Source organism: Phalacrocorax carbo, chromosome 11 (assembly GCF_963921805.1).
Source record: "Phalacrocorax carbo chromosome 11, bPhaCar2.1, whole genome shotgun sequence".
Classification (NCBI taxonomy): Eukaryota; Metazoa; Chordata; class Aves; order Suliformes; family Phalacrocoracidae; genus Phalacrocorax; species Phalacrocorax carbo.
In genome coordinates, this window is record NC_087523.1 from 19918992 (window position 1) to 19942695 (window position 23704).

Below are 23704 nucleotides of genomic sequence, written 5' to 3' on the forward strand. Positions count from 1 at the left end.
ATGAAGAAAAGGAGAGATCATACAATTCGTCCCCTTACCTTTATAACTTCAGATACTGTTCCCATCCAGGCCTCATTCAGCTGTGGCATTAATTAAGCTCATATTCTCAACAATATTCTTACCACATTGAACGACAAATAATAGCAGAGTGACATTCAGAGCACCCATTTCCCAGCAACACGAGGAAGCCATTTTTCCTTCGTACAGTGAAGACAGACACACAGGCAGAAACACAGCACTTCCCCGTGCTCGCACACAGTCAGCCTCCCAGGCACTAAATTTCATTCTGCCTTGAAACGTATCGTTCTGCAATGTGGGGATGAAAGGTTTATTGTAAACTCTAAAGTTATAAACATGGGACCGAATATATCTGTATGCCAACAATACAGAAATTAAAGGAGAAATAACAAGGGATGGGTTAGACACAATACACAATGTGGAAAAGCGGTAAAACAGAGGAAGAAGGAAGCTTGATCAGAAAAAGTGCTTCAGACAAGTTCCAAAACAAAATGGAAATGTGTACCTGAAATGACTACACCTTCCCTGTCAATAATGATAGGAGGGCCTGGGGGACCGATGTCACCTAATTCACCCTGTAGAAAAAACAGATTCATGCCACATTCAGATGGGCGATGGAGAGGAAGGCTGCTTGTCAGGAAATTGTGGCAGTGACATCTGTGCTCATTCACTGACTAACCATCCTTCTTTGTCTTGGTGAAGAATTCACTTTGTTGCTCTGTTATTCACAATCATCTGCTGTCCTGACTTACCTACTTCCTGTCTGATGAAACTGCTGGCTGCTTCACATAAAGTATTTGCTACTATCCAGCTGTCCTCTGAAGGCATCTGTTACCTCAACAGGAAGCATGGACGTGTATATACCATGTGTACTGGAGACCAGTTATCATATCAGCGTATTGACTAATACCAGGTAGACTGTATTTGTTCACCTTGCGGTAAAAGCGAGAGCTGCTATGAACATAACCATTTTTAGTAGCATTCATCACTGCAGCTCTCTGTTGCCTTGGAATCCTGAATTTCAATACTAGGAGCTTCCAGGAAAATGGATTCATCCATACGATCACCCAGGTAGAACAAGCAAGTTGTGACAAACTGCAGTATCATTTCTTCCTGTCACACTAATGCAGTACCAAATCCTCTTCCAAACAGCAAGTGCAAAATCTGACTGTTGTCCAAACTGCAGTCATATTTATCATATCAACACCATGCAGTGAGCCAAGGCAGTGCACTCAGTTGCTTCTTCCAGTAATACCCCTCTCTGCGTAAACCTGAACTACTACTTCTTCCATGTGCTCTGCACAAAAATAACCCTTCAGTCCTTGCATTTCACATGTCTGCCAGCCATATACCATTCTTGGCCACAGGTAAGTGCTTTTCACAGCAAACTACTACCCAACCATTTTCCACTCAGTTTCCAGATGTCTGATGGCCCACGTTGTGAGATACCTAGAAAATGTCTGCTATGTGGTGCCTATCTCCAGTTCAAGAAATTGAACCCATTCTTTTCAGGCTTGCCAATACTTGTAGATCTGAGACCTAAGACTTCAGACAGCCTTGGCAACTATCCACTTCCTTCCATCTAATCTTGCCTCAATTGTCCAGTAAGTATGGCATTGGTGTAAGGACAAAGGAGACCAGAGAGACTGCACCTACAACTGCAAGTCATGAAGTTACATAAATGAACATTGTAGAGGTATTAAAACATTCCAATGTTCATACTTCAGCAACCACTCATTTATATCCTTAACAATAAAATAAAAGAGGAACTGAAACATACTGAAAATTACAGTGATACAGAGGTAGAGATTTGATTGTGGCAACAATGCTTATTTATTCATGCAAATATATTTTAAAAAGCAATGCTTCAGTATTTTCATGTGGGAAGTTACCTTCATGCCTTCAACTCCATCCAGTCCTGGATAGCCTGGAGTACCTGGATGACCCTGCAAATTCACACAAGGGAACACTGTAACACAGTGAGACAATAAGACAATGGCATTATTTGTCAGCTGAGACATCTGCAGTGCCTGGACTTGAATCACAAACCAAATTCATATTCCTACTGAACATTTGCAGAAGATATAAAGAAAGAGAAAACTGATGATGGCATCAGTTTCTCAGCACTTACAAAATACCAGAGCTCCTTTAGGCCTCCTTATGCTGTAAAGATGGTGAGAACTTGTGAGCAAGCATGAGGGTGTCCAATTCAGGAGGACACCTTGGAGTTCTCACAGAACCATAGAAATACTTGTGGAGCGAGGAGTTTAGAACATTATTTTCCTTGTCCCCCACACTTTCCCCTCCACCAAATTGTTGGCACCAAAACATTTGAAGTGATACTGAGACATCCAGCTCTCCATTTCCTGGTAGTGTTCTCAGTGACATAAAATTCCCCTTCTGGGTGTGTGACTGGAAATCTACGCAGAAGTGATCCACTGTTTTCTCTTGGGTAACATTCAGCGTGGCCCAGTATGGATTGCAAATCCCACTGCCACTGCAGACAAAATGGGATATTCCAAGAGCTCAGGAGCAGGGAACGTTAACTTTAAACCTTCCCTGTGATTCTGAAATCTTGGACAGCTGCAGGCCCCAATATAGCCCATACACAGTATTGCTGAGAAACTTGTTTTAAAAAGCTTGGTTTTAATCATATAATTTTAATATATAGATACAAATTAGGTTATATCGGAGATACCATAATCTTCAGGATATCTCGAAAAGGACGTATATAAAACAAAACATAAAAGCAAGTGACTGAATTCCAGGCTGCAAAATGAAAATTGTGTTTCTGAAAGTTGCTTTCCTGAACAACTTCCACTGCTGTATCTGCAAGTGGAAGTGCTTTAACACCTTTTTAGCCATTTGATCACCTGGCCATTTCCACCCCCCAAAATGGGAAAAGCAGGAGAGTTGATGGTTCCAGGAGGGGATTTACAATTTCCAATCTGTGGAGGTGGTCCTCTGAATATGTAGGGATAACTAGAGAGACAGTTAAAGGGATCTAGAGTTTTATGTGGACTTTCTAGTTAGCTCTCACTAGTTCAATAAGGCAGGTGCATTCATCCATCAGAGAACTTGGAGCCACTAGATAAGGATGTCAGTAGATCTTAAGCAGCTAGATGGCTTCTGTAATTGAAAGTACAGTAAAAAATAAAAGAAATGTCACCTTTCTCCCTGGAATCCCATCAAATCCGTCACCTCCCAAAAGACCCTAGAACAGAAGAAAAACATTAACTTTCAGAGACTCCATCTCAGTCTGGTCTTATTATATCAGGCTCCAAATATCTCAGCACCAAAGAATGAAAAGGTAGAACTTTCAAGAGGAGAAGCTACCACTGATTTTTCATATCTCCCAAATATCAACGACCATAACTGAAAGAATTCAGCAGAATAACTGACAAAAGATGTATTATCTTCTTTAGCCATTGTCTTTCTAATTGGCGTTCCAAGTTAAATAAGTCATGGTGTCTCAACTTACTAGAAAGGTAGGTAGGTAGTTTGTAATTATAGAGCCATGAAACTAAATGCAATCAAGACTTTTTATCTTGACAACTTATTCTTCACACACAGAACAGAATGCCTTGGTTTTCCTGTTGTGTATGTGAAAGCACATCCCTGCAGGGTCGTGCTGGTTTGAAGAATCTATGGCTGGCATGTGATCAAGCATGCTGTTAAATCCCACATTCATTGACTAGTTCGACCAACATCTATTGTCATCTTGCCCATTTCTTCCCCAAATATCTATCTGTGTTCTCTCATGGCTGGTTCTGGCAGTGGTTAAGAGCTCCCTAAAGCCGCTGCAAGGCCTCTTTGTTATCTTCATTTGGACCTTCTGCAAGCTTCCTTTTCTGTGAAGCCTTCAGAAAAACTGGGAAAAACTCAGGCCCTGCAGTATCAAGACCTCCACTAAATACTTCCATATGATTTTCTCGGACTGCCTTGTCTGTATACATCTTTCATCTCACCTTTAATCTGAGACTTTACTGCGATAAGAACTATCTGCTGGTTCCATTGTTGTATGGTGCCAGCTACTGTGGGACCCAGTCCTATGCCTGAGACTCCTACGTGCTTCAGGAACGCTTCTGTTGATGAAAGGTCCGCTTCATGTGTTTGAGAACAGGCATTTAAAGACACTGTGAAGTTACCTACCCTGCCACCCGGTAAGCCAGGCACACCTTTTTCTCCTTTTTCTCCAACACCTCCAAAGCCCTGAGGAAAAACAACAGCATTAAATCTGTGATCTGTTTGGAACTGAACAGCACAGCCCTAAGACAAAGTGAGCACAAAGCCATCTATTAAAATAGTACAACAGAGAGACAGGGGGAACTGACTGTTTCTGCTGGGACTCTTTTGCCCCAGAAAGAAAACCTGTATCAACCAGACTTGGCAGTGTGTGCAGTACATTACTTTCTTCATTTACCATGACTTCCATCCATTTAAACCATGGCACATCTCTCAGTAGCAAATGCAAGTTAACCCCATGCTATAAACAGCAAGGTCACACCACTGCTACTCTGTATTGTAGTCTGTGTTTAGAAATTATTTCAAATCTCATTTCTTAACAGCAGTAGCTCAAGGGAGTGCTCAGAGCACCCTTTTTCATTTCTAAAGCCTAAGAATGACACAAAACTAGCATTTCACGCTCAACATTTGGAAATGTTTGGTGGTCTTCCCAGTCAGCAAGAAGTATCAAATCCAGAGGTAGAACATCAGGATTTAATTTCAGCAAGAGTTACAGTAGTTAAGCAATTTTCAGGCTTCAGTCTTTAAATATCTTATGACTGTGGTTAAGTTCACACATATGTTCAACTCCACCAGCTTCAATGGGCCTCTTGTGATGCATAAAGCTAAACATGCACATAATGGAACACATCCAGGAAGGCTAATAACAAACTGTGCAAGATTTTTCTTGCACGTCTTTCTGCTAAGAACATCTGTACATTGAAGAAACTGGCAAACAATTTATCCTATTAGCCAGAAGTTCTACAAAATGTTTATTCCATAAACTTATCAAAATAACCCGTGTTTACAAAAGGTTATAAGCTGGGAAATAGCTGTCTGGAATCCAGGGATAAATTGTTGTTCTTGATTCATACAGACAAGATGCTATACATTCCTGAGTTTATGAGCACTAATGTTAAACAGCCCATTTTAAAACAGGATATATATAGACAGAAAGATCTCTATGTGCTTTACAACATTAAAGTAAAATAACAAAAACCATGTTTAGACATAACTAAAGGAAAAAAAATGGATTTTTTTTTTTTTTAAATACGGCTAGCTCTCTGTGGGACATCACGAAACACTGCCATCAAGTGGCCATGTGAAGGGTGTGTCTACTTGCAGGTCTCTGCAAACCACAGATTGCATGTACTGAAATGCTGGCTGCTCTGTAATGGCTATAGTAGGACAGCATTATCCTCTTTCCATTTCCAGGACAAAAAACTATCAGATTACAGTTACAGTCTTCAAAAAGCCTTGTGGACATTTTTATTAGATTTACAAAGTACTCTGGTGCCTAGAAACTCCTGTAGAGACCCCGTAAGCTATTCAGAGGGTGCTGAACCATCTAACCCATATTAGGCATGTATTAAAAACTCCTCCGTCCTTACTGGCATGCCGGGCAATCCTTTGTCTCCAGGGAATCCTCGAGGACCTGGCTCACCCTGACAAAAGAAAGACAAACACAATAAATCACTGTGCCTGTGAAAGCAAGACTTTTCCCAGTTGACCCATCACACTCCTGACTCCTAAAGTAAGGCCTTGTAATTTGTTTGTTAGAAAGTATACTTGGTCTGTGTCATTATGTGCCAGATATAGTGTCTGTCAGCACAGTGCCAGTGGCATGCAAGAGATTGCCTCTGACCACTTCCCATGGCTTCAAAGACCACTGCTTGGGATCTGTTGTTCTACTGTCCTCCACTGCTAGAAGTCAAACTAGAAGCATTTCATATCGAATCAATCATAGCATCATAAAATCATCAAGGTTGGAAAAGACCTCTAAGATCATCAAGTCCATCCATCAACCCAACACCCCCAGGCCTCCTAAACCATGCCCCCATGGTGCCATGTCCACATATTTTTTTAACACCACCAGGGCTGGTGACTCCCCCACCTCTCTGGGCAGCCTGTGCCAATCCCTGACCGCTCTGGCAGGGAAGGCATTTTCCCTCATCTCCAACCTAAACCTCCCCTGACGCAGCTTGAGGCCATTTCCTCTCATCCTGTCACTGGTGACTTGGGAGCAGAGACCAGCCCCCCCCTCACTCCAGCCCCTCTCAGGCAGCTGCAGAGAGCGAGAAGGGCTCCCCTCAGCCTCCTCTTCTCCAGGCTAAACCCCCCCAGCTCCCTCAGCCGCCCCCCAGCACACTTGTGCTCCAGACCCTGCCCCAGCCCCGCTGCCCTTCTCTGGACACGCTCCAGCACCTCAAGGTCCTTCTTGTCCCGAGGGGCCCAAACCTGAGCCCGGCATTCGAGATGGGGCCTCCCCAGTGCCGAGCACAGGGGCCCCATCCCTGCCCGGCTCCTGCTGGCCACACCAGTGCTGACACAAGCCCGGGGGCTGGTGGCCTCCTTGGCCACCCAGGCACTGCTGGCTCATGCCCAGCCGGCTGTCAGCCAGCACCCCCAGGGCCTTCTCCGCCGGGCACTTCCCAGCCCCTCTGCCCCAGGCCTGGGGCGTTGCCTGGGGTTGGTGCGACCCAAGGGCAGGACCTGGCACTTGGCCTTGTTAAACCTCATACAATTGGCCTCGGCCCATTGATCCAGCCTCTCCAAAATATAGTCATCTAGGGAATTGAAAATGCATAGCACTTCACAGAAAGCAGCAAAATAACACATGATGAGAGAGCATAATGTCTTCACAAATCCTGCTTACAAATTCAAGAGTGAGCCAAAAGGAATGGCGTTTGTTTGAATCTCACCTCATGCTAATTTAACTCCACCAAGTAAGACACTATCTTTTGTGACTTACGCAGGGGCTTAGGGAAGCTCAGACTGGGCTCCCAAAACAGCCTGTATAGGTCCCAGATTAACTCAGTATGCCTAAATGCATGTAGAGAATCTTTAACTCAAGATCCATACAGCTTTATAAAATCACTGATGAGCTAAATATGTATCTCAGTAAATGCCAGGATAACAATGTAAAGGAGAGAAATCTGATTATTTCACAGTAGTGTGCATCATAGCCAAAGCAAAAGAGCTGGAGCTTTTTATATATTTTTCTAAATGGATTTGGGTTTTTTGCTTCAGTTGACACAATTTCACAGGTCCAACAGAAACAAACTTCAGTTCATTTATTTTTAGGATTAATGATGAAAACCCTCCCCTGAGAGGTATGCATTCTCCAGTGGTCCACAATGCTCTGAGCTAAGAACATTTTTATTCAATAGCCATCTGGGAGATTAAATTAGTACAGAAAATTATTTTGATTTGGAAATATAATAGCCCTCAGTGCCCAGGAAATTTCATTCAGCCTTAAATGAAGGAGCATGGGGAGGGTGAGGGTTTGTAAACTGAATTTACAGACCTTTTCTCCTTGCTTCCCTTTTGGGAATCCCATGAATTCCAGTATTCCAGTAGATGGTGGGGGACCTGGAGGGCCAGGCAACCCTACATCGCCCTGTTGGCAAAAGAGGAAGCTATTAACATAGGCAGAACACATTTCCTATGATGAAAGTGGCTTGCGAATCAGAAAAGCCACTCTAATTATATCCCATGTACGTAATATATGTGTGCCAGAATGCTGGCACAGGAGTTTGGTCATAGAAGTCAAAAGATCAAACTGAAAATTTGAACACTGAAAAAAAATTTTTTTTTTTCATTGAAATTGAAAATTTGAAAAAGGTGAACAAAACACATTAGATCTGTTTCAGAAGATTTGCAGATACAAAACACGGCAAGAAAGGGAAAAAAAAGGCTCAGCTTTTGAATCACCAGGAAAACATTACAGAAAAACTTTGGGGAAAAAATATGAAAGAAGATGAGAAACAATTAGAAATGTAGAATGCTGAGAACTGATTTTAACAGCAGCAGAATCAAGTCCCAAATTGAGAACCTTGAGAAGCCCCATCATGCCAGTGTAAATTCTCACACAGGGTGCAGGACACCCATTTAGGATAGCAAGAACATAATTTACACATTGGCTGACCCAAAGAATATTATGGAAGCCAAAAAGAATTAAGTCAGTAGAACAATTCAATACAAGAGGTGAGGGTTCAAAGAAACCAAAGAGTGAGCTTCAAAATGTGTCTAAGGGCCTCATGTCTCGATAACCATGAAAATACTGTACTGAATTGAGATTTTCCCCTTCTCCCTCTTCATCTAGAAAAAGCCCCCATCCTTTTTTTGTGTACCAACAGATAACGAACCAGCAAGACTCTTTAGTATTTGGACTGTCAATCAGTCCAAGAGAAGAAAATAAAGAAGAAAAGAAGAAAATGCTAGAAACTAGCCACCTTATAGAGGATCAAGCTATGACAGAACACTGGAGTATTAATTCATGCTCTTTCCATAACAGAACAAGTTTCACCTACCTTTTCTCCTTTCTCTCCTTGAAAGCCTAATCCCATGTTACCCTGAGAGAGGAAAAAAACCCAATGATGGATGAATAAAACAACAGCATCACTGTCATCTAGGCCCACAGCACTGTTTAAAAAGCCAACAATCAGGTGTAGAAAGAAGACAGGAAAGGTAGGTACTTACTTTTGGACCTGGTGGCCCAGGGGGACCCATTGGACCCTAAATGTGAACAAGATCGAGATTTTATTTCTTTTGACTTAATTAGGGTGCACACAATTGGAGCAGTGCTGGGATCTGCAGTGGTACCTGAACTTTCATCTCTTGCCCCCAAAGCAAAAGTAACTGATACACATGATCTTCACATCTTCATATTTATGACAGACAGCACAGCCCTTTGGTACTGTGGTTAATTAAAGGCAAACTTCAGTTTAAAAGCAACAAACATGTAACTCATTTTTACCTCTGCCTAATGGAAACTGTCTTGAAAAAGCAACTCTTCAGCATATTTCATGATGACAAAGGCTCCAAACATGCAGAGGTCAGCATATTCCCCCTAGTCCCAAGACAAGGAAGTCCTCAGGATAGTATAATGTAGTGTTTGAGGCAGCGCTCTGGGGCTTTGCTGGAGCCCTCATTCATGACTGCTGCTCTGAACACTGCTCCAGAGAAGAACCTTCCCTCTTGTGATTAGATAAAACTATCCAAGTTCAAGGTTTCTATGCCTGAAGTCAGCTGTGCTCAGTCCTTTTAGATGCCCACACACTTTTGCTCCTTGTCATGACACAAATACAGGCAAGGAGGGAAAACTGCCGACATTTTGAACTGTTCTATCAACAAGTGCAACAGCTGAGGTCTCTTACCTGCAAACCTGGTAATCCTATAGGGCCTGCAGAACCTATTGGACCTGGAAGACCTTTTGGGCCCTATAAGGAGAACATAGGACAAATACAGAATGTGTAGCACTTACCCCATTAAACCCCAACCAAAGACAAAGTGAGTCTCAAGAAACAATAAGTAACATCCCCTAATTAAGTATGCCAATTTAAATACTATAACAGTCCATTTCCTATTATTAGATGTATTTTGAAAATGGAAGGTACAGAGTTCAGAGGTAGAAGGGAGTTTGATTTGAAAAAGGAAAAATGGAACAGATAATAGCAAAAATCCGATGACTTCTACCATAATGTGGATCCACTCATACCATTACAAAGCTGGAATCGTTCATGCTACTGGTATCACACATGTTAATACATGGCCCACTAATTTGGAAAGTGTCCTTGAGAACCAATACAAGAAAAATTACCTACTTAATATTTTTTGAAATCATTATTCCCCAAAATAAATAACTTACAGAAATTCCATCCAATCCAGGAAGACCATTTTCTCCCTGAAAATTATAAATGCATATGTAAAAATTACACTATGTTGTTGCAACAAGCTATAAGGAACATTAAGTTTTGTATAAATAGAAATATTTGCTGTTAGTTAACATTAGATCAAGTCTAAATGCAAAAATATTTTGACACCTGTGCTTCCATATTTAAATTGGGTAATGGAGAGATTCCAAAATGCCAGAGAAATTACAACCATTTTATATATGGGTAACAAGAGAAACTAAAGTGGCATGAAAAAAAAATTTGTATTAATTGTAAAAACACTGGAAAATACACTATACAAACTTTCATTACAAAATCACTATAAAACATGTAAAAGTATGTCATTATGATATAAAATTATCTGCATTTCCAATAAATTCTGAAGTAAATTAATAAAGATCTATTTAACTTTTACCAACTTATGAGTGTATAGAATGTGGGTAGTATTATAGAAAAATTCTTATTTTGACCAACAAAGTCAATGTGAGGGCCTTACAGGACAGAATAAATTTCTTACTATTTTTAATATTTAATGAAGCATTAAGCTGCTAAATATTGCAGAATTCAGTACCACTAGAGGTGCTGAATCCATCGTAGATTTATTCCAAACCTAGTACTTGTGGCAAAAATCAAAACCATGGTAAGTTGGTGAGTGTTTATTACAAGGCAACAAAGAACTAAATCGTTTAACTGAGTATATTCAAGACCCTGTTCACTGTTCTGAACAATAAACTGAAATGGTCTATCCATGCTTTGTGGTTTTTGTACAGGAAATAAAATTATAGACTTGATAGAGACATTTCAGGGTGAGGCCCTTATTAAGTAGAGAGAGTTAAATCCTGACTTCACAGCAGCAAAGGATGGAATACTCTGAGTGGGATATGATATTCATGTATTTAAACTGAGAATATGACTGACTACTTACTAGTACCTCCCAGTACAAGAAACACCGGGAGGCAGCTGGGATCTCACAGTAGAAATCTTAACATGCATTTATGAGTTTCCTTAGCTGTATTTCAACCTGGCACATGCAAAAATGTCTGTGACAGGAAAGTTCCATGTGTAGGTGAAGGGCACCTCCTTCGCTACATCTCCACCTAGAAACACATATGCTACCTCATGTAAGTCAGGACAAGCTTACAAGAAATTCCTCACATCCATGGTTTGACACCACAAACAAATGGCGCTAGCTTTCCAGAGACAAGTGAAGGACGACCAACTGCACGGAACAGTAACAGGGTGAGCAATGTCCCAGCATTGCAGTACGGGGTGAACAAAATCTCTGCAAAGACCAAGCAATTCCACGCTCTGAGAGTTCTGTGCTGTCGTTAATGAAGTTATAAGGCCTTTTTCGCAGCTCTGCATTCAGACATACCCAGGACACATCAAGAGCAACCTAACCTGCAGTATCAGCCCTGCAACCTGTAGGACATCAGTGTTTCTTGTACTGCATTTTCTCCTGTGTGATGACAAGTCTTACCTTCATTCCTTTAAGACTGGCTTGAGCAAAAACAGGTTCCCCTTTAAGGCCTTTTGGGCCAGGATGACCCTGATTTAAAAAAAAAAATAATTATGAAATAAATTTCTGGAAAAAACACTGATTTGACTTTTTAAAGGAGTTATAGTCAGCACAATGAACAAGGGAAACTCGTGGCCCCAGTAAACTGCAAAAGTACCACTGCAGCTTTGTCAGAGAAGCTGTGGTATTATGAGAACTTCAGGCTTCCTGCGGCTTTAGAAAAACAAGGTTCTGCAAATATTTTCTCTGGTATTTCCCTGTTTATATTAGAATTCCCTTTTATTTTAGACCTTCAACAACTTTTAAGATCCTGTTTGAATCTGTTTGACATGGTGGAACCCTCCTGTTCATACACATATCAATGCCATCCAGAGGAACCTTGACAGATCAGAGAGGTGGGCCTCTGCGAACTTCATGAAGATCAACAAAGCCAAGTGCAAGGTCCTGCACCTGGACTGGGGCAATGCCAAACATAGATTCAGGCTGGGGGATGAAGGGATTGAGAGCAGCCCTGTGGAGAAGGACTTGGGGGTACTGGTGGATGAAAAAATTCAGTATGAACCATCAATGTGCGCTCACTGTACCCTGGGCTGCATCAAAAGCAGTGTGGCCAGCAGGTCGAGGGAGGTGATTCTGCCCCTCTGCTCGGCTCTCGTGAGACCCCACCTGGAGTGCTCTGTCCAGCTCTGGGGCCCCCAACATGAGAAAGACATGGACCTGTTGGAGCAGGTCCAGAGGAGGGCCACAAAGATGATCAGGGGGCTGGAGCACGTCCTCTATGAGGACAGGCTGGGAGAATTGGGGTTGTTAAGCCTGGAGAAGAGAAGGCTTCAAGATGACCATATAGCAACCTTCCAGTACTTATAAGGGGCCTACGGGAAAGATGGGGAGGAACTCTTTATCAAGGAGTGTAGTGACAGAATAAGGGGTAACGGTTTTAAACTGAAAGAGGGTACATTTATATTAGATATTAGGAAGAAATTCTTTACTGTGAGGGTGGTGAGGCACAGGAAGGGGTTGCCCAGAGAAGTTATGGATGCCCCCTCCCTGGAAGTGTTTAAGGCCAGGTTGGATGGGGCTTTGAGCAACCTGATCTATTGGAAGGTGTCCCTGCCCAATGCAGGGGGGCTGGAACTAGATAATCTTAAGGTCCCTTCCAACCCAAACCATTCTATGATTCTATCTTTTGTTTAATACTGTAAATTACTGAATTCTGTTTAGAATCAGTGAAAGAAAAAACTGATAGACTGCATTAATCTTCTGAAAAAGCTGCCATTAGAATACTAGATTTACTCAATTTATTTTAATCTTGATCATCTCATCCAATTTATCTGACGTTATTTCATTTGATTGCCAACTTGATTTGAGAGGGGTTGGCTGATCCAAGCAGCTTTCCTTGCCAAAAATGTAATCCTACAAGCATTACAAAATAGAAATTTGAGCAGCAGGTATGAGTAAATAAGTTCCTTTAGAAAGTAGTACTTTAATTTGAACTTATTGCTTCAGTATTTTTCAACATCATATGAATTTCAAGTCTGGATGACATGTAAAGATGTCTTAGTACAGTTTAGAAATGCTGAAACAAATGACATTATTTACATCAGCCAGCTGTATTTTCTCCTCTTCTTCATATACGCGTGCAAAGGAGCTCCATTACATGTATGATTAGTCACATGGCCCATATTTGTAAAATCAGGCTTTGAATGTGAACAAATATTTGTCAAATATTTGAATATTAAGTCAAATATTTTTTGCTTACACTTCAAAAATAACCACATACTTTTATAAAAGACTGTAATTCCCAAAACCATCTAGGAGCGGAGTTCTTATGACTAATCCTACCCACTTAAAACAGTGTGTAGAGCATGACACAGCTACCTTCACTTCCTCTACAGTCAATGCAGAAAAATGGCTATCTCCAAAGACAATTAATCCTGAAAGGTAGAGGGGAAGAAGTGTTCTCTCAAATACCACCCTCTGTAAGAGAGGACCCCAGATGAATAGATCAGACTTCTAAGTTTAAGGTGTCCAATGCAGGCTAGATAAAACTCCAACCTGGTAGGAAAGTGTTTTTAAAAGTAAAACACGTACCCTGAAAGGTAAATCCTATTGACAGTCAGTGAGGCTCAAGCTTTTGGCTATCCTAAGACCCGAAGGAAGGCATCCAATATTTGATGCATAGACCTGAACATGTGGTAACATCCTTTCCTGAATCAGCATCCACTAAATTGAAATGGGCCAGGTGGAAGATGTTTGACACTTCATGGTTCTTAATTTTACCATGGTTCCTTCTGAGTGAGCTTGAATACTGCCAATGACAATGGTATAACTTGGTGTGGGAGCACACTGAATTCACAGGATCTTTATTTTATCCTCTGAGTGGAATTTCAGTAAGAAAATGATACTGAGCTCTAACAATGCTAATAAACTTAGGGCTATTAGGGTTCTTCCTAAGTACTATGGGAGTTACTTACCCAATAATGGCATGAAAAGCAAGTCCTGGCATAGTGACTACAAAACACTATATTCGAGTTGGGACTTACAGGTGGCCCAGGTAGGCCAGGAAACCCATCTGATCCAGGAAAGCCAGGACTCCCAATGGTACCATTGCAGCCATCAAGGCCAGGCAGACCTCTAGGTCCAGGTTGCCCAGGGTGACCCTGCGTAGAGGGGAAAAAGAGAGAATGACTGTCAGGATGCATTATTTCATTAGTAATACTGTCCCCAGAAAACTGATATCTTCCAAATGGTAACACAAAATGAAAGAAACGCACAACTCCCACTCAAGTTCAGTGTATGACAGACTGCAACAGAACTAGCTTCTTCAGCCAGCATTGTTTATCCTCCCCAAAGCTTAAATCCTAGAACATTGGCTGCATTCATGTAATTACCTTTTCTCCAAGGGATAATTTTCTGAAGTACATAACTTGTGCATGAGTAGGTCCCGAAAGGGCAATACTCATCCCACAGCAGTCTGAAATATATGGCATATAACACAGTATGAAACAGCACGCAAGGGTGCACCTGACACCAGGAATGGAAGTTGCTCATGTGAAAACAAGGGCAGAGGCAGACTCAACAATACTGAGCATTTATAATTCCAATCTGCTTAAAGTTTCAGTGGCTTCTCTTCCTCTCCAGTGTGGATTCTTTCCTTTAATAGTTCAACAGATGTTACAGCTCCAGCAACAGGCCATTCAAGCAAAACAGCTTTTCTTGTTACATTACACTTAAAACCTTAGGCAAAGCAACTGGGAAAAAAGACCTAATTAAACTAACAGCATTTAAAAGAAAGTATTTGTAGTGGTCAATTATTAATCAAGCAGAGTAGGATACGATTGTACCTAATTCTATTTCACACCTCTTTTGCCCTGGTATAGCACTATTAATTTGTCGGGAGTTTACTTAGCATGGTACTGGTGCAAAGGAGATTAAAGTTTGAGACTTTAGTTACTTTTTCTTCAGTGTCTTATGGGTATGTGTAGGCAAAACACAGAAAGGCAGAACTTCTGTGTCAGTCACACTACCCAGGTTTCAAGCAGCCCCTTATTCTACCCTCCTTTTCAGAGAAATTAGTTCTGTGGCACTCAAAGACAGTGTTTTATGGCATGAATAAAAATGAAATTTAGAGAGATAGTATCAGTAACTGACAGTGCTCTCACTCCCCTCTGTACACCCTGATCCTGACTCATCCCAAAAGTACTTTTGTTTGATCCCAAAGATTCGTCCTTAAGATATGGCATTAAACAAGTTATGACTCACACTAGGAAAGTAAAAAAATAAACATGGATAAAATGGAGATAAAGCAGAACATTAACAATCCTTCATGCCTGACACTTAAAACAAAACACATTTGTGTTGCTAAAGGTCTTCCCAGTCCAAGCCAATAGCATATGCTCTGACCAAACTCAGTGAGAACTTTGCAGTAATGTAAAGCCTTTTATCTAAGGATCTTAAAACGCCTTGCAAAAATGTGGGAATGCTATAATCTTCATTTTACGGATGAGAAGCTGGGGCACACAGTAGCAGAATGACTTTCCCAAGGATGCAGAGCAACTTAGGCCATAATTATGTAAGTACTCAAGCTGATCACTGGTCTCAGCTGCTGCCGGTAGGGCCACCGCATGCTCCAGCTTACTCACACCTACCCCTTCCCTGTGCTGGCATAAGCACCAGCGGAATAGGCGAGTCGGAGCAGGAAACCAACACAGCAGAGCTATAACTGTTCTGTTTCTTCATGGGGTTAATTTTCAGCCAAATGAGTTCCTTGGTCCAGCTCATTTGTCAACTGCATTGGGATTTGTGCCAACAAAATGGAGAGAAGGGGAGAGAGCCCAGATTTGCTCTCTGTCAGTCAATAAGGTGCAAACTGGATGAAAGCAGTGTGTCTCCACTACAGGATCAAGGCAGCTCACCCAGACAAGTATAAATTTGAGATTAAACAAGGCCTCAGGACATGGAATGAAGTCATCCCAAAGCATTAGCATCAGGCACCACTGCATACATAGTACCAATTGCCCTGATGATTAAAGCTTGTTTGTCAAAACACCCACATGTGGTGTGCAAGCAGGGACTTGCCAAGCCCTGGTAAAGCGACAGGAGAAGGCTGAAGCACCAATTAATTGCATCTTATGTTTGTCTCTTAGAAACTATTTCATTTGGTTCCCAAAGCTGGGACATACCAGTGGCAACCCACCCTCCTCCATCCATGTGGGATGTCATAGCCAAGAGCAGCAAATCTCTGATGGGACAGGCTGTGACTGCAGAGTGAGGCCAGAGTGGTCAGCGTCTATGAGGTCTTTCACTTTGTTCACAGCATCAACAAAACCAGAAGCTATGTGAGACAAGTGCACATGTATCTGGTTACAACATAAGGTGACCAGCTGCAGGGTTTAGTGAAGCTGAACAGCCAACATCTGCCCCTCAGAGCCAGGCAACAGCGAGCCAAGCTGCTAAGACTTTAGTGCTGGCCAAGAGCCAGCCCATGGCAGGCAGATGACCGGTGGCCTCATGTCTTGGGAAACGCTTTGGGTGAGATCTCCTAACCCTTGGACCAACACAGTCTGTAAGTGGCCCAAAGGATTTCGGTATCCTCTTAATATGCGAGAAGGGCTCACAAAGAGAGGACATAAAGTATGCTGACCACTGTGACTTCTTATGTGTGTTAAATAAATCTCTGGCCCTGTCACTCAACCCCATGGCATCATGTCTGTGGTTCTGAGCCAAAGCATGACAGAGACTGACAGACACAGACACACATGCTGCCTCTTTTGCTTTAGGAAAAAATCCACAGGATTTACTACTTTCTAGCTAACCTGCTCTCAGAGTTCACAATGTTTTAAGAACCTTACCTGAGGAGATACTGAGCACCCACAACTGACTTCCTTGAGAGCTGTAAAGTTCTGGCTTAAATGAACCTTTTCCCCAGGGATTTAAAATGGTGATTTAAAGAGCTGTTTTCATCTGGTGGTTAATAGTTTCGCTGCTCCCACTCCTCTAACTCCTGTTTTCGCAGATATGCCAATCCAGCACAAGCACCTCAACTGACTAAGGCAGTAGACTTTTACAGGCTTTACTTATACATGGCAGGGTGACTAGTTTACAGACTTGAGTTAAAACACAAGCTGGAGAGATCACTTGTGCTCTCTGTTCTCACAAAAGGAGACATTCCCTGTGAGACAGATAAGGAAACTTGAACTGTTCATCTAGGCTCTTGCTTTATCTGACTCTTGCTCGTACACCGATACTGTGATCCCAAGGGGCCTCTCTTCTAAACCAAACAGCACAAAGGTGATCCCAACAGGAGAGCTCAACAAATATTTAAAAACAGGGAAACAAATGCAATTAAGGGTGAACACAAAACTAATTGGATAAGCAGTTTCATGGATTGCTATGGCAAAGTGGCCTTTTTACAGCCATTGCCAAGTGCTTGCATTTCCTCTAGGAGGGTCACAAATAGAGAACTTTGCCTCTCCATGTAGCTTGAGCTTTCATGGTACAGACAAGGGCTCACTTATCTCAGAAATATTTCCTTCTAGAACTCTTTGGACAGTTCGTGAAAGCTATATAAATCTCTCAGGACCAGTTCTAGCCTTTGCCAGAGGCGCCCTTGAATCTTGTCCTCTAGGAAAAAATAAACTTCCTGAGCAGGGCTAGGGATTTGAGGGTTTCTTCTACAGTGTGACATGAAAGGCTAGCAATAAACACATGTAGCTGCTGTATTTACTAGGTTAAAGGGATTAGTCAGGCCAGCTGCAACAACATGATTTACTTGCAACCAGCATTCCTTAAGGGACCTCTGTGGAACACCACTTCCCTTAAAGTCAATAGTGGGGTTCCCCTCTGAATCACAGCCTCGCGGTCCTTTGGCCATGACTAAAATATACCTGCCCACACTAACATACCTGCATACTACAAAGAACCTCTCTTCATATTTAGATGTTAATTCTTGTGCAGAGATAGCAATATATTTTTACTTCTTTCTTACATGTATCAGCACACACATGCTCTCTCTCCTTTGCTCTGCATTTCACACATCCATATAATGTGTGTATATTCGTATACATTTCACGACAAACCTAAGCTACTCCTTACCCTGAAATGCAACTGGCAAAAGCACAAATATTTTCTCAAGCAGTGGTGGTTGCTGTTTTCACCCTAGATTGGAAGCATTTATCTCAATGCTAGAATGTAAACAGTGTGAACTAGTTTCCCTTCCCCCTTTTTCTGTCCTGTGGTTCTGGCACAGAAGAGCCACAGTGGTGAGCACCTTGCTGTTCGTGAACAGCAAAATCTGCCTCTCCCATTCGCCCACCTGCAGAATACTATAAAGCAGACAGAGTATATCTGCATAAACTGGAGGCTTTGAATCCTCTCATCTACCTCCCCTGCTCTCTCCTTGGAATGCCTGTCACTGCCAACTACCTGGCAATGGCTGTTGCTGTATCTCTGCCTCCCCTTGTTGGGAATCCCCTTTCTCCAGAGCCTCATCTGAAAAAATACCCTGAGAACAGCATGTTCCCACAGTGTGTTCAATTAAATTAAGTATTATGGAAACAGCTTGTACTTTTCAGAGCTAGAGAGTTGGCTGGTGGGAAAAGGAAAAAATAGCATCAAGGGAGTAGAGCAGGAGAGAAAACAGGCAAGGATGAGCAAAGGGGGAGAGAAGAACAAGGGCTAGGAAGGAACTGGAATCAAGCAAGCTCATTTACAGGGCCAACTGTACATTTTCAGCCAATCTATCAAAACAATTCAGTTTTTGATAGGAAGGAAGAAAACATAGCTCAACTGTTGGAGCTCTTGGCCAGCTGAGGAAGTAGGGAAGATGAGAAAGACTGTGAGCATAATCTGAAGGCAGAAGGATACAGAAGATGGAAAAATGTCATCAAGAAAAGAAAAAGAATTCTAATTGCAGAAGGAGAAAGCAGGATGAGCTAAATAGTGTAGAGAGAGCAAGAAAGTCTGGGGCAGCTTCTAAAGCTGGCTTAGCTAAAATTCCCCGGAGGTAAAGTGTCGGTAAAGTGTCTGTAAGACATCTCTACAAAAATAACTGGGAAGACAAAAGCAAAAGAACGCTGGTCAAAACACTCTAGACACATAATTTTTTGAATAGTAAAGGAAACAACTGTCACTAGAAAGTTAAAGTTCTAAAGAATGAAAGAAACAAACAAAAAATTCCTGATGGTCAGGGAAAGTGGTTACCTAACCCAGTCACCTGGAAAATGCAGCAATTATCTCTTTCCTGTCTTAGGTTTCTGAAAGGCTCAGATCCAAACCAGAACTAGCGCCTAGTGGAGAAGCAGGGACTGTCAGGAGGGCCCCAGCTCTAATCAGTTTTCCTTCACATCACAGCAAAAGAAGTTTGAGGGAGACCTGATAACAGTTATCACATACAAGAAGGCTACTACAAAGTAAAAGGGAACAATCTGCTCTCTGTCCATGATGAGTAAGATGAGAACTAAGAGGTTTAAACTACAGAGAGAAAGACTGAAGTTAGGCATTAGGAAAGCTTTTCTAACATAGAAGTTAAGGTCTCCATCACTACAAGGTTTTAAGAATTGGTTAGGAAACACATACTAAAAAAGCCTGAAGCACAGCTGATCACGGCTGTTTGACTGCACGAGGTCCCTTTCAATTACAGAAGTCTATGATTTGATGATTTGGTGTTTTCTAGACACGATGCTGAGAGAACACGGTGCTGAAAGAAAAGCTTATCAATGATGCAGTGGATCCTCACGGAACTCAGGCTCAATTCCTGATACGTATCAACTTCCCATCATCCTACAATATGATCCAAACCTCTTACAAACCAGTGTGGGATCACCAGGCAGACTAACAAACACTGCCATTTCCCTCCAGAGAGAAGCAAGCACTTGCAGGATACACTGTGCATGTGTTAGGACAGTCTCATTGTGCTTACGTGCTTTTAGTTGTGACTAACGTTCTGCTGATTTATATTTACATATACAGACTTACTGGGATCCCGTTGATGCCTTGAAATCCTGGAACTCCCATTGGGCCCTGAAGAAAAAAAAGTGCACATTATATTTCACTTCATTGATCTATATATTTCAGCTACCTGTGAGATGCTTTTCACTCCAACATTTTCAGTCCTGGACTCTAGCTTTTAAAACAAAAAGGAGCAAACTATCTCATATAGATTCTCTCTGACCGCAGGGGTCAGTGAAGATAGGAACTGAGCATCTGAGCTTGACTGGATGCCAAATGAGTGTTTCAGGAAAGTTTTAATCAGGCAATTTAAAGTAAAAATACAATCTCCTACTGCACATCTGGGGAAAACAAGATGCCAGGAAAATAAACAATCCTGTATAAGCTTAACTCTCAGTGTCACACTTGACCTTCCAAGAGTTTCAACAGGACTTCTGGGTTTTTCTCTCTATACTTGGATAGCACCACCCAGAGATATGCAGACCACTATATTAACTTCAGACCACCCCTGGCTGAGTTGCAAGTAATTACCACTTTGTTGATTTTACTGCTTTGCTCTGGTTAGTAGCAAAACAGACTGTGTAAGCAGAATATCCAGCCTAAACTGCTCTTGCGTTGGAAAGGTGAAGTATATTGCGTCCACGAGGGATAAAGAGGTAGAATCTTATTGCATGTTGGTGTTGTATATGTATCCATTTCAATGGATAGAAACAGCAGGTCTGGAGTAAACAAGGGACTTTTTCAGTGCAAGGAAATTGGTTCCAATCATTAAAGGCCAGTTCCTACCCTGGTTTTCTGTGTCATCCAAAATCCAAGTTTAATAATTTCAGCATTATCTGCCAGAATTATGAAAATGCTATCACTCATATCGGCACTCAGTCCTTGTTTTGAAACCTCCATTGCCTTTCAGATGAATGCAACACTGAAGCAATGACTTTCATTGTTATCATTTTTCATTTACTTGGTTCTTTGTCTTATGAGAAAGGGTGACTAGAACTCCAATGTGTTGACTAATATTAAATGAGAAGAGGGTGTAACTGCAGCATATGAAGTACAATTGAGCTAGTTTTCACCTAGCTAGCTCACCTATCACTAGCTGTGAAAATATGGAAGATGAACTGTGCTCTGCAGGTGCTGGTACCTAAACTATCTGCCTTTTCTTATTTGCACACAGGACCTGAGCACCTTGCATTAAGTAGATGCTCTGGGATAGTCCCAGAATGCAAGCTCCAATGCTGATGTCCCAGACTTCCTTCAGATTTTAGAAACCAGGCACAGCATGCAGGACTTCCTCTGTCTTTCAAGTTTTCAAGCTGTTGTCCTTGAAACATTCCTTTTGTCCAACCGCAGAGGGGTAGGAATCTCATCCCAGTCCTTGCATCAGACAACATCAGACATCCCTGTTTTATAACCCATTACATAACCTCTATCGGGCCTCGTGGTGGGAGCATACGCACCGCTCGGGCCTATGCGGTGGGAATCTAAGTCCTCTGCATGCAACCCAGAACTCACAATGCGAATGCATGCCTGGTGCACAATGTAAACTTTCCTTAAGGTGAAAGTACCCGTTCCTTTTACTTTTCTAGACACCAGCTCAGGATCTTCTACACAGGAACCGGCTCCATGTCTCTCTGAACATAGTGTGAGTAACACCCATCTATCCAGGGGCATGTGGAGTGAAAAACTACTTGAAATAGCAATACTCATCTGGTTGTGGTTCATCTACCAGGATGGGTACAACATTCAGCAGCTTTAGGAACCATATTCTCATTCAAAAATAAAAGCAATTCTCTAAAGGTACTAATGAAATGCTGTTGTGTTCTTGTCCCTGGGCAGGTAGTCCAAGATTATCTTTATTCATTCAAAAATATAAACAAGGCCATAGATCTCCTGCAGAGACAGAAAAGTCACTGTCGAGCCTACCTTGTCGCCTTTCTGTCCAGCTGGTCCAGGGGGGCCCACTGCTCCTCTCTCACCTTTTGCTCCTGGCAAACCTTCTGGGCCAGTAAGTCCAGGTGCACCTATTGGTCCTTGAAGCCCAATCGGTCCTGGTCGACCCTAATATACAACAAAAAATAAGTCAACACACCATGTTGACAAACCCCTTTGCAATTACTCCATCCAACTCAATCTTCAATGCAATTTGATACCTCTTGGGGTAGTTAGGACATCCTAAAGTTTTCCCTGTACATTCTCAGATAGAGTTTTTAGAGATTATGTCAGGTAAGTCATGAGTAACAGTAAGAAATCTCCCCTTTTTCCTGGAAGATTTATTACTACCCACATTGCTGTAGGAAGGAACAGGAGAAGAGAACAGTGTTTTGAGATCAAACTGCCTGCTGCTTCTTGAGTTTGCACTTCTATTTCCAAGCTCAAAGTGCAAAAAGGTTTTGCTTATGCTTTAGATCAAGCACAACAAAAAGATAACACAAGATACAAGAAGTGCATGGGTCACATGCAGTCAGAAAGCACACTTTAGAGTATTTGAGACTAGTACAATGGCTGGCTCAGGACTGGGATCGATTCCACTGTGCTTACCTTACGGTCAGGGTGGGGATTTTGAGTCCTCGAGCACAAAAATAAGGGTGCAATGACAGAGCATTGCCCGAAGATGGCAGCCTTTTCAACAGCTGCAGAAATTCATGTGTGACTGATGAACATTCATTGTTCTACCACTACATGGATGCGCAGAGTAGTCTGGCACTTGTTTCTGAAACAAGCCAATGTTTAAAAACTTTTGCTGTAGGTGCTTTGATTTTTTATCAGCCTCAAACTGCCTCTTGGCAGCTGAATGCTTAACACAGAGTTTTGTGTGAACATTTTTGTAGTTTTCATTTGGTTAATTTGAAGAGAATCTGAAAGAGGTTAAGAGAGTCTAAGGTCCCAAAGTATCAGTAGAAAACGGCACCTTAGGGCTATGCTTTCTACTGGCAAGACAGTCGGTGAATCACGTGAAGTTACCCATGCCAAGAATCAAGCCTTACCTTAAGAGATATAGAATGAAGGAGGAAGCTTAAAAAAAACCCCAAATCCTCCTCCTTTTAATTTTCTACACTCACGTCCATGGTAGTGTGTTTCCCTTCTATTTCCCTAACTCCTTAAAACGGCAGAAGGAATGCAGCTCCCTGCTGCAAGTGTTTTAGTAATCTCAGCTGGAGACATACAAAGTCCTGACTCCATGCCTTGGCAGGTAAAAGACTTTGCAGTTAATTTAAAAATGCTTTTTTACATGTTAATAATCAAGCAAAGTGAATCAAACTGTTATTTAATTTAAAAATGTTCTTTTTCCAGGATCATTTTTAGTACCTGTTTAGGCTAAAACATAGTGTCCCATATTCCATGTTTCTTCACTACTGGAGCAGTTTTCTTTTAAATTGCAGCAATTCCCCCATGTCACTCTTTCGGTCGTGATTGTTTCATCCTGGCCTTTTAACTGAGGTCAAGTGTATGTTTTGTATTTCATACCTTTTCTGTCTAGACACTGTCCATACCGTGCACTTCCAGAGGCACAGACTCCCATCTAAAAAGGTTTTTCTGTTCATTATTTTTGCTTCCTTCACTCTGGGCTAACTATCAATGGAATCCTTTATATTGGGAACCATATGATCATAACATTAATCCCCAAATCTTCAGTGGTCCTTGGCCACCGTACGCAAGGAACATGTTACAAAAATCACATGTTTTGCTCTCATTTTCAGCCTCAGCTTTAGCTTTTTAATCTCCCATAGTCACAAGCTATTCAGAGTCTTTACAAGTCACTTAAAAGACATGGGTTGTGGACTGTTTACCTCAAGGGAACACAGCACTGGAGAAACATATC

At 41.8% G+C, this 23704-nt stretch overlaps 1 protein-coding gene across 3 annotated transcripts in view; it reads right to left on the bottom strand.

Annotated features, from left to right (window-relative positions):
- COL4A6 (collagen type IV alpha 6 chain) overlaps nt 1-23704 on the bottom strand; it is a 141969-nt gene that overhangs the window by 31330 nt on the left and 86935 nt on the right. For all 3 annotated transcript variants that reach the window (XM_064463339.1, XM_064463338.1, XM_064463340.1), the window contains exons 4-17: nt 21808-21942; nt 19912-19956; nt 13980-14096; nt 11398-11466; nt 9893-9928; nt 9402-9464; nt 8725-8760; nt 8556-8597; nt 7550-7642; nt 5634-5687; nt 4171-4230; nt 3188-3232; nt 1911-1964; nt 524-593 (exon numbers count right to left, since the gene is read on the bottom strand). In XM_064463339.1, coding sequence (XP_064319409.1) covers nt 524-593; nt 1911-1964; nt 3188-3232; nt 4171-4230; nt 5634-5687; nt 7550-7642; nt 8556-8597; nt 8725-8760; nt 9402-9464; nt 9893-9928; nt 11398-11466; nt 13980-14096; nt 19912-19956; nt 21808-21942 — 919 coding nt within the window. The remainder of the gene's footprint in view (nt 1-523; nt 594-1910; nt 1965-3187; nt 3233-4170; nt 4231-5633; nt 5688-7549; nt 7643-8555; nt 8598-8724; nt 8761-9401; nt 9465-9892; nt 9929-11397; nt 11467-13979; nt 14097-19911; nt 19957-21807; nt 21943-23704) is intronic.